General features: G+C 40.5%; 1 protein-coding gene and 2 long non-coding RNA genes across 3 annotated transcripts; 1 reads left to right on the top strand and 2 right to left on the bottom strand.

Moving 5' to 3' along the window:
* Positions 1-6,160, top strand: LOC146653672 (TOG array regulator of axonemal microtubules protein 2-like). Its single transcript, XM_085380528.1, has 4 exons — positions 1-8; positions 4,251-4,483; positions 4,593-4,752; positions 4,824-6,160. Exons 1-4 carry the CDS (start codon positions 1-3, stop codon positions 4,996-4,998), a joined length of 576 nt encoding a protein of 191 aa, XP_085236654.1. The 3' UTR covers positions 4,999-6,160.
* A 2,416-nt stretch (positions 6,161-8,576) lies between these two features.
* On the bottom strand, positions 8,577-13,073 carry LOC146653673 (uncharacterized). Its single transcript, XR_014907197.1, has 3 exons — positions 12,216-13,073; positions 11,696-11,819; positions 8,577-11,589 (listed from the first exon to the last, which is right to left on the bottom strand). It is a non-coding gene; the product is annotated as an uncharacterized LOC146653673 (long non-coding RNA).
* A 236-nt stretch (positions 13,074-13,309) lies between these two features.
* Positions 13,310-15,382, bottom strand: LOC146653674 (uncharacterized). The gene is made up of 4 exons (XR_014907272.1): positions 14,710-15,382; positions 14,542-14,598; positions 14,302-14,426; positions 13,310-14,218 (listed from the first exon to the last, which is right to left on the bottom strand). It is a non-coding gene; the product is annotated as an uncharacterized LOC146653674 (long non-coding RNA).
* Positions 15,383-15,628: the final 246 nt, after the last annotated feature.

Here is a 15,628-nt window from a genome sequence, read left to right on the forward strand (position 1 = left end):
ATGGCGCTGTGAACAATTCAACCAAAAACTTGCCTTAGCATGTCCAGTCAAGTTAACCTACAGGTTTCTTCCGATCGCTGCATGTGGAGAATTGATCCAGGTCTGTTTAGCCCCTAAAGAAACACAACTGAGACATTTTCATCATTATCTTAAGTACTTAAACTACCCGTTTCCCTCTCTCTGGTCAGAAATCCCAGCTTATGTCATGTATATACGTGTAAGCAGGTCTTCATTGCTTTTCCTATGTATTTTGTTCAGTGAGTGTAAGCTGCTTTCTTCATTGCCTCTGTATGTTATAATCAGGTTTAATTAATGCATCTTTACACTGATTTCTTAATTCAAAATTATCTCACTTCTGATTCTTTCCAAAAATAATTTCACATGTAACACTTTGTGTATGTGTGTTTTCTATTGTTGGTTACCTCTTTGTTTGTGACGGTGGACATCTCTAAACCATCATGAGTTCAAGCTTCACTTTCAGTCCAATTACACCCTGTATTCTCACAGTCGAACTCGTCCTGCTTCACCTTTCACTGGTCCCTGACCTCTTCTCTCAGTGTCCTTTTTGATTAAGTCCCAGCCTGGCAAAATATCACATTCAGTGCCTTTACACAGCCGTGTGGCACTGTTCTTACCAGCCTTCAGTCCACCGTGCATGTTCCATCACGTAGTTTCTTCTTTTCTGTTGATCCTTTCACTCGTCTCTTTCAAGATTACTCCAAGCATGGCAAATCTGACAATCAGTGTCCAGTGCTTTACCGCCGTTCATTATCCCACTGTTCAACTGCCCAGCCTGTAATTTACAGTACATGTTTCCACCTCGTGGTTCCCTACATGCTGCTGCTGGTGTCGTCAGTGTGGTTTCAGTTGCACTGTCTTTTGCCTGCTATTAATTCTTGAAGTCCACGATGTTCTGTCGGTCTTCATCAGGAGATTAACTGTCCTTTGAGCTTCTTCTCAGGATGGGGACAAGTGCGAGGTCAAGCTGTAAAATTTTAAGCCAAAATCTGGCCTGTTTTCTCCCAATTATGCTACTCTAGTGGTTTTGGCGCCGTACTCAAAATTCCAGGTTGAGAGAAGTCCACCTTTATTTATCTGTAATCTGTGTTAACACACTAAAACATACAATTAATATCCTTTTCATTTCTTTTCTCAAAACCTCCATTCGCTTTATCTGCCTAAAGTTTAACTCATCTGTTTCTCTCTCTGGGTGCTCACTCGTCACAGTCACTTCCTTTTATGCGCATGTAACTTCCTGTCACACACACACAGCTTCTCAGAGCAGCTCAAGCTGCTTTTCTGTTTCTTCAGGCTAATCAAACTTATTTTGTATTTACAATCTACAAACCCTCTGTAATTCTACTAACTTTTGATCTAAAATGTAGCATCATTCACACAATGATTTCATAATCCTCTCACACACACACCTTTTAAATAAACTAAACTCTTATAACATCACTCATGCATCTCTTAAATTAAAAACACTTTCAAACTTTAAAACATCCTACTTTACATCACCAAAGAAATACCTCTCACACCTTTATTCATCATTCAAAACCTTCTAGTCACCGCATTCACACACTTAAAGTGTGACCAGAGTTGAGGAATATAACTCAAAACACACTTTCCTAAGAGTATTTCAGACATGCTTGTCATAATCAAAAAGAGCAAGTAAAAAACAAACAAACAAAAAATTGAAACCTCCATTAATTCTCACCGCACACACAAGAAATTGAAAAAATAAACCACACCAGCAACTATTGCTGGAGAGAAGTTACTACTGAAAGTAATATGTTAATCTTAAGTATACACAGTGCACTCAATATATTTATATATCTACATCCAACTTCAGTCAATTACTATACATCCACTACGGCAACTCAATACTTTATTTATAACCCTCTAATAAACATAAATGGCATCTTAAACACACACTCTACAATGTTTGCAGCAGTATTTGTAAAACCAACTGTGGTTTAAACAGTTCACTGCTTACTCATTTGCATTTTCACTCACACACACACATCTAAAAATAGCAGCAGGCAGTCAGTGCATTACTGACTCGACACACAGAGATCTCTCACACCAAATTTTCTTATTCTATATTACAACGACGTCTTATATTTACAACCACTGTCAGATCTGTCAGCTTTAGCGCCTACCCAATTTCGACAAATTTAAAATAACCGCCCAGCGGATAAACTCCCTGAGTTTTTTGCGACCAATTAACCAGTATCTGTCCAACAGTTTCTGGCCTCATCTCTAAAGTCCCTAACTCAATTTAAAAGCGTCAACCAACCCAAACTTTGCCTGAAGCTCTAATTTTGGCGTTTCACAGCCAAGGCTTACCCTGAAGTTTTAAGTTAAAGTTACACGCCCGAAGTCCAACTTCTCCTGTCCAAAAAAGCGCAGGTACCGTTCCAAACGGTAAGGAGACTCTAACTCCTAGTTATTCTGGAGTGCCCCAAGCTCCACAGTGACCAACTGACTATCCCTCTTCGAGGACAATGCCTAAGCGTCCTTGGCATTGGCAAGCGTTACCTCTGAGCACTGCGCTTCCTAGAACCCCCACGGTTCCGTTCTAAAATAATTTATAATACTTTGAAACAACAATCAACACCCGAAACAAGTGTATAACTGAGGCAGGTGCAACCTAGTGGTCAATGGAGACTCCAACTCACAAAATGACCGCTCAGGTCCACTCTTATGACCAAATTTGGACTCTAACCAACAAAATAACCAATTCCCTACCAAACTACTTGAGACTCTAACTCAATTTCTTTGGGACTTCAACCCAGTATTTAAACTTTTCCTGGCAGACTCTAACTGCTTTAGCAGACTTTACTGCTTTCATTTCTTCTTAGCAGAACTCTAACTGCTTCAACTCATGAGATTTTTCATCAAAATCAAAACAGACATCCACCAGTAACTTCAGTGAGTAGACTTAAATTTTATCATGTCCAATTTGGCACACTTTGGAAATAATTCAACAGGTAGTGCCTTACCTTTTGGATAAGCCGGCTTATGCCCACTCACTTCGACCACTGGAATTCATGTCTGCCCGTCAGACCACCTCAGAGACCACCAAATTTCTCCATCTAAACCTCCAATTCTCCCTCCTCAACCACCGGACGAAGCCCCCAAATGTTAAGGTTCAAAATTGAGGAGGGAGAGTACAAACCACCCATGGTCCAGAAGCTCTTGGTCAAACAATGATTTTAATGAACACACGTGTGGGAAGACACTCTGTACGCAGACAGCCAGTAGTCCTCGACTTAATCAAAGCATGAACAGATATTTTATAGCATCAGGGTTTGATTTACTGACGCCCCTTCATGCGTCACAGATACATTTTATACATAGATCAGACTTTTAACCCAGAAGATCATCTTCTATTTTCATGGCTGGTACTTTCCGTTCTTATCTTAAAGTGAATTGTTCCTCTTTCTTGTCGAGACATAACTAATCTCTCCTCTAAATAAATCTAACTAATGTGTGTGTATGTGTTGACCTCACATGCTCTTTGTGTCACCTCTTCACCTCCTACTGTCTGTGTCTCGTCCTCAAATGCTCTTTCTCAATTCACCTGTTGCACTTCTGACCTTTCACTAGACCAGAAGCTCACTGAGACTATGTGTATGTCTTCTACTAAATAAATGTTTTAACCAAGAACCTCTACTAAAACCTTAATATAAAATGATCTGATATATAAGTGTTTTGTAAGCATGTATTGCAATTCCTTCTATGGCTCCAAGTCACTTGCACAATAGATTGTCCGAACATCGCGCCGAACAACGCTTCCGACCCCCAATTAATTGACCGAGCTCCAACTCTTTAATAAGCACAGATATGCATTGTGTATAAAATAGTCATAACTGCTTAAGGCCTTCTTAAAGCTATCTGTTACATTGTTAAAGCCTCGTCTTAGCCTGCTGCTCAAAATAACTTCCTGCTTTCACTTCTGCATACAACTTCCTGTCAGCCTGCAACTCAGTCTTTCTGAAAGAGACACTGTTTAAACCTCTGAATGCAATATCAACTCCAGATTATATTATTAATGCAATGCTAATGATGACAATTATTTAACAATAGCAGTAAAATAATTTCCCTGCTCCACAGATACCAGCTGTTTTTCTCTACATCTGTCTTTATGCCACCCTCTTCTGTCCATGTTTGCAAGCGTGCCCTGTCTCATGCATCTTTGTAACAAGTTTGATTTCTAACTGCTGAAATTTCCTCTGATTCTTTAGATTAAAAACAATCGCTCTTGTGTCCTGTGCGGCACTGGACACCGTAATATATTTGTGTGTACACCTCAGAGAGAGGATGGACAAAGAAGCTGAATGGACCTGTGACAGTTTACTCCAGGTGTTTGCAAGGGCAAATGCCAATGTGTTCATCCAGCAGCATGCCAAGGAAGCTCTGACCGCTCTGCTTCACGGTTGCAGCCCAAGTCGCTTTCTAAACAGCCTGGTGACTATGGGTTTGAAGTAAGTTCACACCTGTGAAGAGTATCTGTGACCCCAGCATCACAATCAGATCAGGTGAAAATCAAACACACTGAGTGGATTTGTCTGTGTTTCCTTCCTCAGACATAAGAGCTTTTCTCGTGAGAGCTGGTGCCGCACTGGGGCTCCTTATAATCAATAAATTCACGGAAGCAGAGAAAGTTCTGTCTGCAGGACAGATTTTCACCAAATGCTTCCTGTTGGCTGTCAGTGAACTGTGTCAGGATGCTTCCTCTGAAGTCAGGTCAGTGTGAACTTTTAACAATTATAGGCTGATATTTCTATTTTGACTTTCTTTTGATAAATTCTCTGCATTTACTTAGAAACTAATGTGCTGATTAAAAATGCTTCTCTCTGCAGAGCTCATGGAAAGGCCATCCTAAAAGACCTGGTCAAACACAGGAAATTCAGAAAGATGTGGGAAGAAAGCGTCTCGGATAAATCCCGCTGGGAGGTGGAAAGAAGACTCAGAGACGTATTTCAGAAATAACAGACACAGGTAAGCCACACAGCATACATGAGCAGCCTTCAAATTAATAAACCACTTTGAAGGCTGCTCATTTCTGTGTGGTATTTTCAGAAATTTCCCACATCACGTCTGCTTCAGGTAAGTATATATGTCATTTAAATATTTAATATAACATTCACAGTAATTAAATATTTAATATGCACAAAAAACACTCACTTATCCACCAACCGGTCGAAGCAGATGGCCGCCCTCCCTGAGCCTGGTTCTGCCAGAGGTTTCTTCCTGTTAAAAGGGAGTTTTTCCTCTCCACGGTCGCTCATAGGGATCAATTGGGTACAATAACTTTGTTGCTTTTTGGTCCGTCACATTGACCAAAAAGCAACATGTTCTTAATAGAGTGGCAAGTGAGTGTTTTACATTTTCCATCTGTGAACGGTAGCTTCTACTGCTCATTTATTGATTTGGCACCAATTTGGCACAAAATAAAGAAAACTTTAAATGACAACAAATGTTCTCGTCTTTCTTCAAGTCATTTTCAATAAACAAATTCAATAAATCAAATTGCATTCAGTTATTCTTGTATTTCCTCGTGTAATTAGTGGCTATCTAGTCAGTAGCCCAAAGTGCAATATGTTAGCTACTAATAATATCTTTGTATTGTTTTTGTTTGGACCGATGCTCACATCAATGCTTCTGTTTGTTGTTGTGGAAAAATAATTTAAACAACGAAACCAAACCGATTTTCTGAGATTTATTTTAAGAAATATCAAACCTCTGCAAAGGGATCAATAAAGCCGTCGTGTGGATACAATCTTGTCTATTCAGTGGTTGGGAGTGAAGTTCTCACCTTCATGTAGGCACCAGCGTGATAATTAAGTGTGTCAGCAAGACCAGGTATTTAAGGAGCGGCTGTGGCAACAGCCAAAGTAACTGCTGTTTCCCTTTCAAGCTTCCTAGTTTTTCCTGGAGTTCAGCCTTCAAGTTGATTCTTCCCTCCCTTAATTCAATTTACTTATTTGTAAGCTACATGTATGCTCACTAACAAAGCTAAATGGGCTAAAGCTAACGGTGCTCTTTAAATTTGAAGAAAATCCAGTTCACTTTCTTTTCTCATCAGTCCTCTCGATTGTGTCTTGTAGCAGGTTTTTGGCTTTAACACATCAAAGATCTACGGAAGCGTAGAGCTGCCACCCAGGCAAAAGAAAAATACAAGTGTATCACGTTATAACGTGAAAGGTTTATTGTTCTAACAAGATACTTTTCCTGTTTGTACAATATACTATCACGTTCGTACAATATAATATTTATATTGTACGAACGTGATAATTATGTATATTGTACGAACGTGATAATTATGTATATTGTACGAACGTGATATTATGTTGTTCAAACGTGAAAAGTATATTGTACAAACATGATAGTATATTGTACAAACAGGAAAAGTATCTTGTTAGAACAATAAACCTTTCACGTTATAACGTGATACACTTGTATTTTTCTTTTGCCTGGGTGGCAGCTCTACGCTTCCGTAAAGATCTGATGGGTTGAGTTGGCCATAAGGCTCGTCAAAGTTTAATATTGGTGGCTTATTGGGGAAAAACAGTCCTGACAAAGTCAATCAGCCCCTCCTCCCAAACATTAATGGATGATGCATGCATGAATACTCAGCAAACATCATCTATAAAAAAGGATCTGTATGTTCTTTTTTTTTTTTTTTTTTTTTTTTTTTAAATGACATCAGAAACAGCAGTATGCGACATCACGTGATGGCGGAGCTTCAGTTCATCCTTTGTCATTTTTTATTTTTTTTTAAATAGGACAGGGGGAATGAATGAGAGAAAGAGGGGGAGAGAAAGAAAGAAAACCAAAGGGGAGAAGAGACGGTGAGAAGGGGGGGGAAGAGAGAGAAAAAAGAAAAAAAAAAAACAAACAAACAACAAAAAAAAACAAAAAAAAAAAACTCCTGGGTCACCTGTATGGAGAAAAAAAAACAAGAAAACCAAACAGAGGAGACAGCAAACAACAAAGAGCAACATAATAATAGAAAAAACAAAGCACCATCACAATAAACTAGCTAGTCATAGATATCAATAGTTACTAAATAATAAACGATATTGTTCCGCACGCAAGATAGACAGCGCACAGTGTGCTTTGAGGCAGCAGCCAAGAAAGCTTTAGTCCGCGTCTGTGAATACCCGTGTGTACACCTGTGTGCATACCTGTGTGGATCAGCATGCTTGCATTCCAAAGGTTTCTCCATGTAATGATCTGCTAGGGAGTGTGGGGAGCCACAGCCCCGTCCTCCAGGGTGTGAAGCGGGTATGGAGGAGATCAAAACTCCAGACATCCAGAGGTCCCCAGAACACAAGAGACCAAGGAAGACCAACAGAGGGGCAGCCGCGCCACTGTTCCAGTAAGAGCTGAGGAGAGTCCCAGATGAGGGCTCGCCCAGCAGCCGCGGAGCAGAAGCCAGGGGGAGTTGCAGTGACGCGCCCGTGAGCTCCGCCGGCCCCCAGCTGTTCTGTATGTTCTGAATCACCATAAAGTTGCTAAGAGCAAGAACACAACACAGCCGGGGGTCTGCCACTCTTTGTTTATTCAGATCTCTTTTCACACAATACTCTTGTTGCTTCTGAGCCTCTCGTTTTACTAAAGGTTATGCTGGAGCAGCAAGACTGAACCAGTGGCTGGATAACATGAGGAGGAAGGAGTGGAGACCTGCACAAACATCATGTCTTTGAAGTGCTCGCTTTAAAACAGAATGCTTTCTAAGAGTGAAAGTTTAAGAAAATCTAACTGTAATATTTAACATGCCTACTCTCCTTTCCCCCCCATTTGTACTAATTTAGGGAGCACAGCAGTTGCAGCCATTTTAAGGTTTTTTGTTTTATTTTTCTCAGGCGAGGTCATCTGTCAGAGGGGCAAGAGGCAATATTTTGGTAAGTACTGACACAGAGGTAAGTGACTCTCCAGGTTTATTAAAGAAGGAATCAGAGTTTGGCAGTGCTGCTAAAAATTCAAAATGATTGAATTTAAAAAATAGAATTTCTTTCATTTCAATATTAGAAAACCAGACTGTTTATATTCAGTGTTATTTATGTCATTTAAATTTAAATGCTCATTTTTGTTTTGTGTGTTGTTGACGAGTATTAAGACTAAGATACAGATTATTTTCTGTCCCAAGGAAGGTCGATACGTTGGCCTTTAGCCAAAAGCAGACTCAATAAAAAAAGATCTTTTCACGGGAATACAAACCTGACAATAACACATCACCCTGTTTTATCCACAACTGTAAATTTTCGGAGACATCCTGTTACATTTACTGAGATCAGCAACAGACTTTCGGAATTCAAACCTCAATAAAAATGTGAAAATGACTCAGCTTTTTCTTTTTTTGTTTTTACAGCACTATGGACTATAAGTTAAAGCAATTAATGATGCAGTGAATGATGGTCAAAGGGTTGATCTTTACACAGAGCACGTCTGTCCCTTTTTATTAGCCCATTACAATTATTCCCCCATCACTTTAAAAAGGCAACAAAACATGCATGTAACATTTCTTCAGAGATGTAATTCAGTTTTAATTATATAGCGCCAAATCAACACAACAGTCACCTCAAGGTGCTTTATATTGTAAGGTAAATACACTAAGTAATACAGGGAAAAAACCAACAATTGAATGATCCTCTTTGAGCAAGTACCTGGCAACAGTGGGAAATAAAAACTCCCTTTTAACAGGAAGAAACCTCTGGGAGATCAAGGCTCAGGAAGGGGCAGCCATTTGCCACAACTGGTTAAGGGAGAGGGGAGCAGGACAAAAGAAACACACTGTGGAAGAGAGACAAGTTAGTGTCACAATCTAAATGTTGAAGTTGGTCGACATTTTCAGATCAGACTTATGGTCTTTAAGCCAAGTTTAAAATTTGTTTTGAATGTCCTTGGTGTAGTTATTGATGTCATTTCTTTTTATGACAATCTGTTCTTAAATTGTGTTTTATTTCTCACAAAAGTGAAAAGATTATGGAAGAAAGTCGAGCCAAAGAACAGAGTTGGCTCTTAGACTTCGAGTATAGGAGGCCCTCAGCAGAACTTTTAAAGAGAATAAGAAACACAGAAAACCTTAGATAAGGAGGTGTGCTCTGACAGTGCAGCGCAGCACCCAGAAAGCTATTTGGCATTGGCAGAGAAGACTTGGGAAGTTATTCAGAAGCATAACCCTGGTACTCAACTTTGCTGCTCAAACCTCAAATATATTGATACTTTTACGCCAATATACAATTTATTTCCAAAATTGTTACAACAAAGAAATAAAAAACCAAACAGATTTCATAACTTTTTATGCTAATTATTATTTGAAAAGTCAAAACAGGCAGTTTTTGAAAATTCAGATGTAACTCTAACTACAGTCATGAATAAGCAAACATGAATGAAGACTATGTGCTGTCTTAAGACGTTCAAGCAGGGCTCTAGAGTGCGACCAATTTGGTCGCAAATACGACCAAATTTTTCAGTGGTGCAACTAAAACTGTTGGGGTAGCAAAAAAAAAAAAATTTGCAACCTTCCCTGTGGTCAACAACAGACACACATTTTGCCCCTATCGTGGACTAAACCAATCAGAGATAGTAAGGGGCGGGACCTCTCTGATTCGCCGTGGTCCAGATGAAAGTGCAGGTGGAAGTGGGAGGTGAGTAGCTTGAATAAAGCGATATCAATTCATTAAATCCTGAATGACTTTTAAATATAACTGTGTTTTGCCAGAAACGCCAGATTCTCAGATTAAAGCTCACAAAACCATTTCAACAACAACCAAACAGCAAATGAGAGCAGGTACACGGATTCACACAAAGACGTAAACACAGAGCGGACCCGACGCATCAGAATCAGCTTTGTCTTTCTCAGCTTTCTCAAGCGACGGCCTTAGACGGACACGCTGTCGGAGCTCAGCGATTCTGATGCGTCCGCGCTGTGTTTACGTCTTTTTGCGCTGATTCTGAGCTGCAGGTTTTGTCTCTCCAACCAAAATTCACCGAGCCAGCAGCAAAAGAAGCAGCAAACTGCGCTTCACCTTTGATCAATGTCGTCATGAATTTTGCTGTTTTGCTTCCACGACTATTAAAATCACACTTCATGCACAGCTAGCTCTCTCTCTATCTCTCTCCGTACTTCAAGAACAGTTTCCCGTCTCCAATCTCTGTTTTCTGCATTATTCATTTGCTTATTACCCACCAGTCTACCGTTGTTTACAGCGCTGTCGGCTGCTGTCTTTTTCTTTTTTTCACTTAAATGACCTCGGACAAGAAAGCCTATTTTTTCTGTTGTTCAATACTGAAGAAATTTAAACTTTATATGCAGAACATTGTAGAATATTTTTAAGGTTATCTGCTATAAAAAGCCAGACCAGGAAAATCTCCTTCATGTTTTTCTGTGTTTTATTCTCAGTTACTTTCACACAAAGGCATCTGCTGTGATGTTCACAATTCTGATGAAGTCTGACATGTATCCGTACTGATAAATGATCAGAATTATAATATTTCTGACTGTCTGAGGCTAAGTTGAATCGAATCGGGACTTTGAAAACCGGAATCGAATGGATTATAGAAATCAGTGATGATACCCAGCCCTAGTGAGCAGCCTAGGCACGACAGAAGTGGATGTAGCTGTAATAAGAAAATAACTATTGATAACTTTTCTGTTAAATTAAGGCCTGATCCTTCTGAAATTCATAGCCAGTGCTCTGACACGGTGTCATCAATCTTTGAATGCTGAAAAAGCACAGTGTATCCAGAAAACACATTATATTATATAAATTATTATAAAATTTGTGTGCGCCTAACTTTTGTCCATGGTACGCCTAACTTTAAAAAGTTGGGCGTACCGGTACGCCCATGGCAAAAAGTTAGTCTAGAGTCCTGTCAAGGATCAATCAGTGTCAATTAGCAGAATGAAAGTGTTTTATGGATAAAATTGTAACTCCTGCGAGAGAAACAGAATGACGTTCTGTATGGTTTCATTTCAATTTGGCCATAAAAATATTACTTTCTAAAAAATAGAAGCTAAGATAGACTACTTTGTTTAGAAGATGGTGTAAACACTGTGAATAGTTATTTTAAATGTTTAGCTCTATTCACTCCAATTCACTGAGGACCATCTTGAAAATGTCCTGAACTGAAGCCATTTTCAGAACTATAACAGGAAGGGAAAAGACTCTTCTTAGATTGGTTTTGGTGTTTCTGTGTGAAATCAGTAAAAGTATGAACATAATCGCCATCTAGTGGCAGAGAAAAGGAATTAAAACACTTTGTGAATGAGCTGCCACAGCAGTGGTCCAATCTTCTACTGTGTCAGGAGTATTCAGACAATTTTGACATACTTTTTTTCCACAATGGTAAAACCAATATTAGGTACATAATTCATGACAAATAAACATGTAAAAGGGGTTGATGATATAAAACAGCTCTGTATCAAAGGCAGTGTGGAGTAAGCAGACCTGCTTCTGTTCACTCTGAAGATGAAGCTACTTTAAGAAAACCCTCAGAGTCCCAGAGCTTCTTTCTTCACGCTGCAACCCAGCAGGACATTTCCAGCATCCACACACTCTGACACACACGGTGCTAAAAACACAAAACAGATATTAAAATAATGATTGTGGGAGGAAAGCTGTAGAATGAAACAGTTTTTTAAAGCTGTTATTTTATCTGTTACAATCATTGCTAGTACCATTGTGAGCACAGAGCCACGAGGCAGCCTTCATAGCCAGAAGCTCCCACTCGTCCTTTGCATCCATCTTGAAACCATGAAGCCAGATCAGAGCCAGAATGGTGGCCCACACTTCACTGCTGGTCTAATTCCCCAAATCAAAATCAATCAAATAAAACAGACAGAACACACATTTTACTTTCTACAACCAGTAATATTACATATGTTTGTGTACTTCTTTGTCACACGGGGTCACCAAGGTGGGCAGCTCTGCATATTTGATTTGGCAGATTATTACACTGGATGCTCTTCCTGATGAAATCCCAAACTGTGATATCATAAATGCTCTAAAATAATGTGCTGACATGTTTTTACAACAACTGATGAGGAAAATAATTTCTGCTGCCGTGTGGTTTCTGGATAATATCAGACACTGGTACAGCTCAGTGGGAGGTTAGGAGTGTGATTACCACCAGTGTTTTAGCTTCTGATATGCAGATGTTTATTCTCAGTGCATCTTTTCAGGCTTTGACTTTTCCACCTCCTCGTTGGTCTGTCCCAGTGCAGCAGCCAGAGCTGGATCAAGCACCCAGCAGCCAGACGCCTCCTGCAGGGAGACTAACTGCAGCAAAGGGTCTCTGGGTGGCTGCTCAGGCACAGTAGCTGGAAAATCTAAGATGCAATAAAAACAAAACCTGATTATGGTGCTAGATGACAAACAGAACTCTACATGATAACCCAGTGCATAAAACACCGCACTGTAAACTATGCAACAGATAAATATTATGTTTTTCACTTGAAAATTACATCTTAAAAATGTCGGGGTGGTCTGCCTCTCCCCACCGCAGGGAAAAGGGAAACACCACCTGGGTCTGGGTGCAGTTCCCCCCTCCAGGGGCAAGGGTACCTAGACCCGGTTCGTAGAGTACGCTTGGGGAGTGTGATCGTGTGTACAGCGTCTCTTTATGTCTGTCTCCACGTTGGTTGAGTGTGGAGTGAGTGCATATGAGAGCATGAGGGTGGGAATGGATGTTTGTGTCTGTGTGTGCCTGTATGTCTGTGTCTATATGTCAGGTTGGGTATCAGACGCCACCTCTCTGGGGACATCTCAGGCCCTCCAAGGTTTGGAGGCCTATCTCCCCCCACCACCACTTCCCCTGCCAATGGCAGACTCCCTCAGACATCGGTGCGTTGGTGGTTCTTTGTGTCTGGGGGTGGGCGTCCAGGTACACACCGGCTCACTCCTTGGCAGCCGCTTATCGGGGCCTGGATCCTGTGGCTCGCTCGGGCCACTTCGGAGGTGGGGTGCCCCCGGCCTCTCGGCCTGGGGCTCGGTCACTCAGGCACAGCTGGCTGCCGGCGGAGCTCACGGGCGCGTCACTGCAACTCCCCCTGGCTTCTGCTCCGCGGCTGCTGAGTGACCCCTCATCTGGGACTCTCCTCTTTCTGGGACAGTGGCGCGGCTGCCCCTCTGTTGGTCTTCCTTGGTCTCTTGTGTTCTGGGGGCCTCTGGATGTCTGGAGTTTTGATCTCCTCCATACCTGCTTCATGCCCTGGAGGATGGGCTGTGGCCCCCCCACACCCTCTAGCAGATCATTACATGAAGGAACCTTTTAAAAAAACAAGCGCGTCCATGCTCACAGGTGTACACATGGGTGATCACACCCACAAACTACACCCTTTTTGGCTCCTACCTCAAAGCACACTGTGTTCTGTTGATCTTACGTGCTGCACAATAATGTTTAATATTTAGTATTTACTGTCATATTCCCATATATCATTGTGATGTTCTTTATTCTATTACTCTTGTTCTCTTCTGCTTGTTTTCTTTTTTCTTTCTCAACAGGTGATCCAGGTGATCGATATATGCATTTTCTTTTTTTCTTTCTTTTTCTTTTTTTTCTTTTCCTGCCCATTCTGTTGGGTTTTGTTTTTTGCCCTTCTCCCCTGTCCCTCTTCTCAGCTGTTTCTCTTTCTTTCTCCCCTTCTTTCCCCCAGTTAAGTCTGTCCCGTATTCAGCAAGTGAAAATAAAATAAACAATAAAAGGTGAATCAAATGGACCATTACGGCAAGGCTGGGATGGTCAATTTGGTAAAGTAAATCCGTTGGGCATCTTTCTTTGCCTTTAGACAATAATTCTGATGGCAAAAGAGCCAAACGGGACAGGCAAGAAAAGAAAAAAAAGAAAATCACGTGTTCATTTCATTAGACACTAGCAATACTATTAAACTGGACCTTATCATTCTCATATAGCACTAAATGTGAAACTGAGTCATATCATAACAATCTATATATGTAATATGTGTTTGCCTGAATCTTCCAGCACAAACAGAAAGAGGAGCTGTTGTCTGAGTATCAATGCAAATACACACCAGAAATCGTTCAGTAAAGACAAATTTAATAAATGAAAGCTGGTGAGAGGGCCTTTGATGTTTCTCTTTGGATCATCCTTCCATCCATTTCTTCAGCTTATCCAATTCAAGATTGGAGCCATCCCAGCTGTTATGGGGCCAGAGGCAGGAGTACAACCTGGACAGGTCAGTCTAACACAGAGAAACAGACAACTATTCACACTCACATTCAACCTAACTGCATCTCTCTGGACTGTGGGATGAAGCTGGAGTACCTGGAGGGAACCACAAAGGCGCCAGGACTGTCTTGCTCTCAGGTGACGGCCGTTCACGCTGCTCTGAAGACCCTCAGTTGTCTTTGGATCATCCTGTTGTTTGTCTCCCAGTGTCGTTACTGCTCCTCTCCATTCAAAGACAAACACCAAATAACACCAAATGAGAGTGAATCACTTCAGAACAACGGGAACACTCCTGGTTATTGTGAGCAAACGTCATAACAAGATGAATATATTTACCATTTTACTGAGGGAAAATCTTCTGTGTGGAGTTTCTTCTCATCTTGGCTCTTTTTCCTGACATTTAGAAACAAGAGGCAGAAAAGAAAGAATAAAAGTTAAAACCTCAACGATTTTTGAATGTTTGGGCTATTTTAGAAACAACCGTAAACACTATTTACTACTTACCACTTTGTTCATTCTTGCTGACGTTCACTCTCCTCATCTTCTCTCTAAAGGACAAATGACAGTAAAGAGGGAATCATTTTAGTAACTTTATCAACCAGGTGAGCAGAATTTTAGATATTTATCAATATTCTGATTAAAAGCAGAGTGAATACTTATCTTTTTACGAGAAAGGGTTCAATCCGTCCTGTCTTAGGTCTTAATGTCACCTTAATGTCACGCTGGCTTCGCTCCTCCCTCCGCTCCTCTCTGAAAGTTACCTGGATAAAGGATAATAACAATTAATAGCATCATCAAAACAGACAAACCTGAAAGAATTGCTGATCAGAGTTGTGACAGAGTCGCAGGTTAGATGGATGTATACTTATCTTTCACAATGAGAGCGTTTGCATCTTCCTTTAGAGAGAAGATGAGGAGAGTGAACGTCAGCAAGAATGAACAAAGTGGTAAGTAGTAAATAGTGTTTACGGTTGTTTCTAAAATATCCCAAACAAACAACAATGTGTAAAATGAGTTCTTATCTTTTTTTTGTGAGAGGGCCTTTGATGTTTCTCTTTGGATCATCCTTCCATCCATTTCTTCAGCTTATCCAATTCAAGATTGGAGCCATCCCAGCTGTTATGGGGCCAGAGGCAGGAGTAGGAGTAGGAGGCAATATTTCTCCTTGTGATTTTTTAAAAAGATTTTAATCATGTAATAAGAAACTTTGGAGTTTTTCTTATTTCTCTTCTTCCAAACACAATATGAAAATAGATTTTTTTATTCAATTTTTTTTATTCAATAGAGACAGAGGACATGAGTTGAACATGAGCAGGCCAATGACTTGCAGCAAAGGGGACATGCTGCTTAGGTCAGCCAAGACAGTCTTTGTTTTGCCGCCATCTTGTGGATAAATGTTTTACCTGGGTGCAAAGACTAGCCA

This window comes from Rhamphochromis longiceps, linkage group LG14 (genome assembly GCF_057381845.1).
Source record: "Rhamphochromis longiceps isolate RC_006_pf linkage group LG14, R_longiceps_female_GT1.1, whole genome shotgun sequence".
Lineage (NCBI taxonomy): Eukaryota > Metazoa > Chordata > Actinopteri > Cichliformes > Cichlidae > Rhamphochromis > Rhamphochromis longiceps.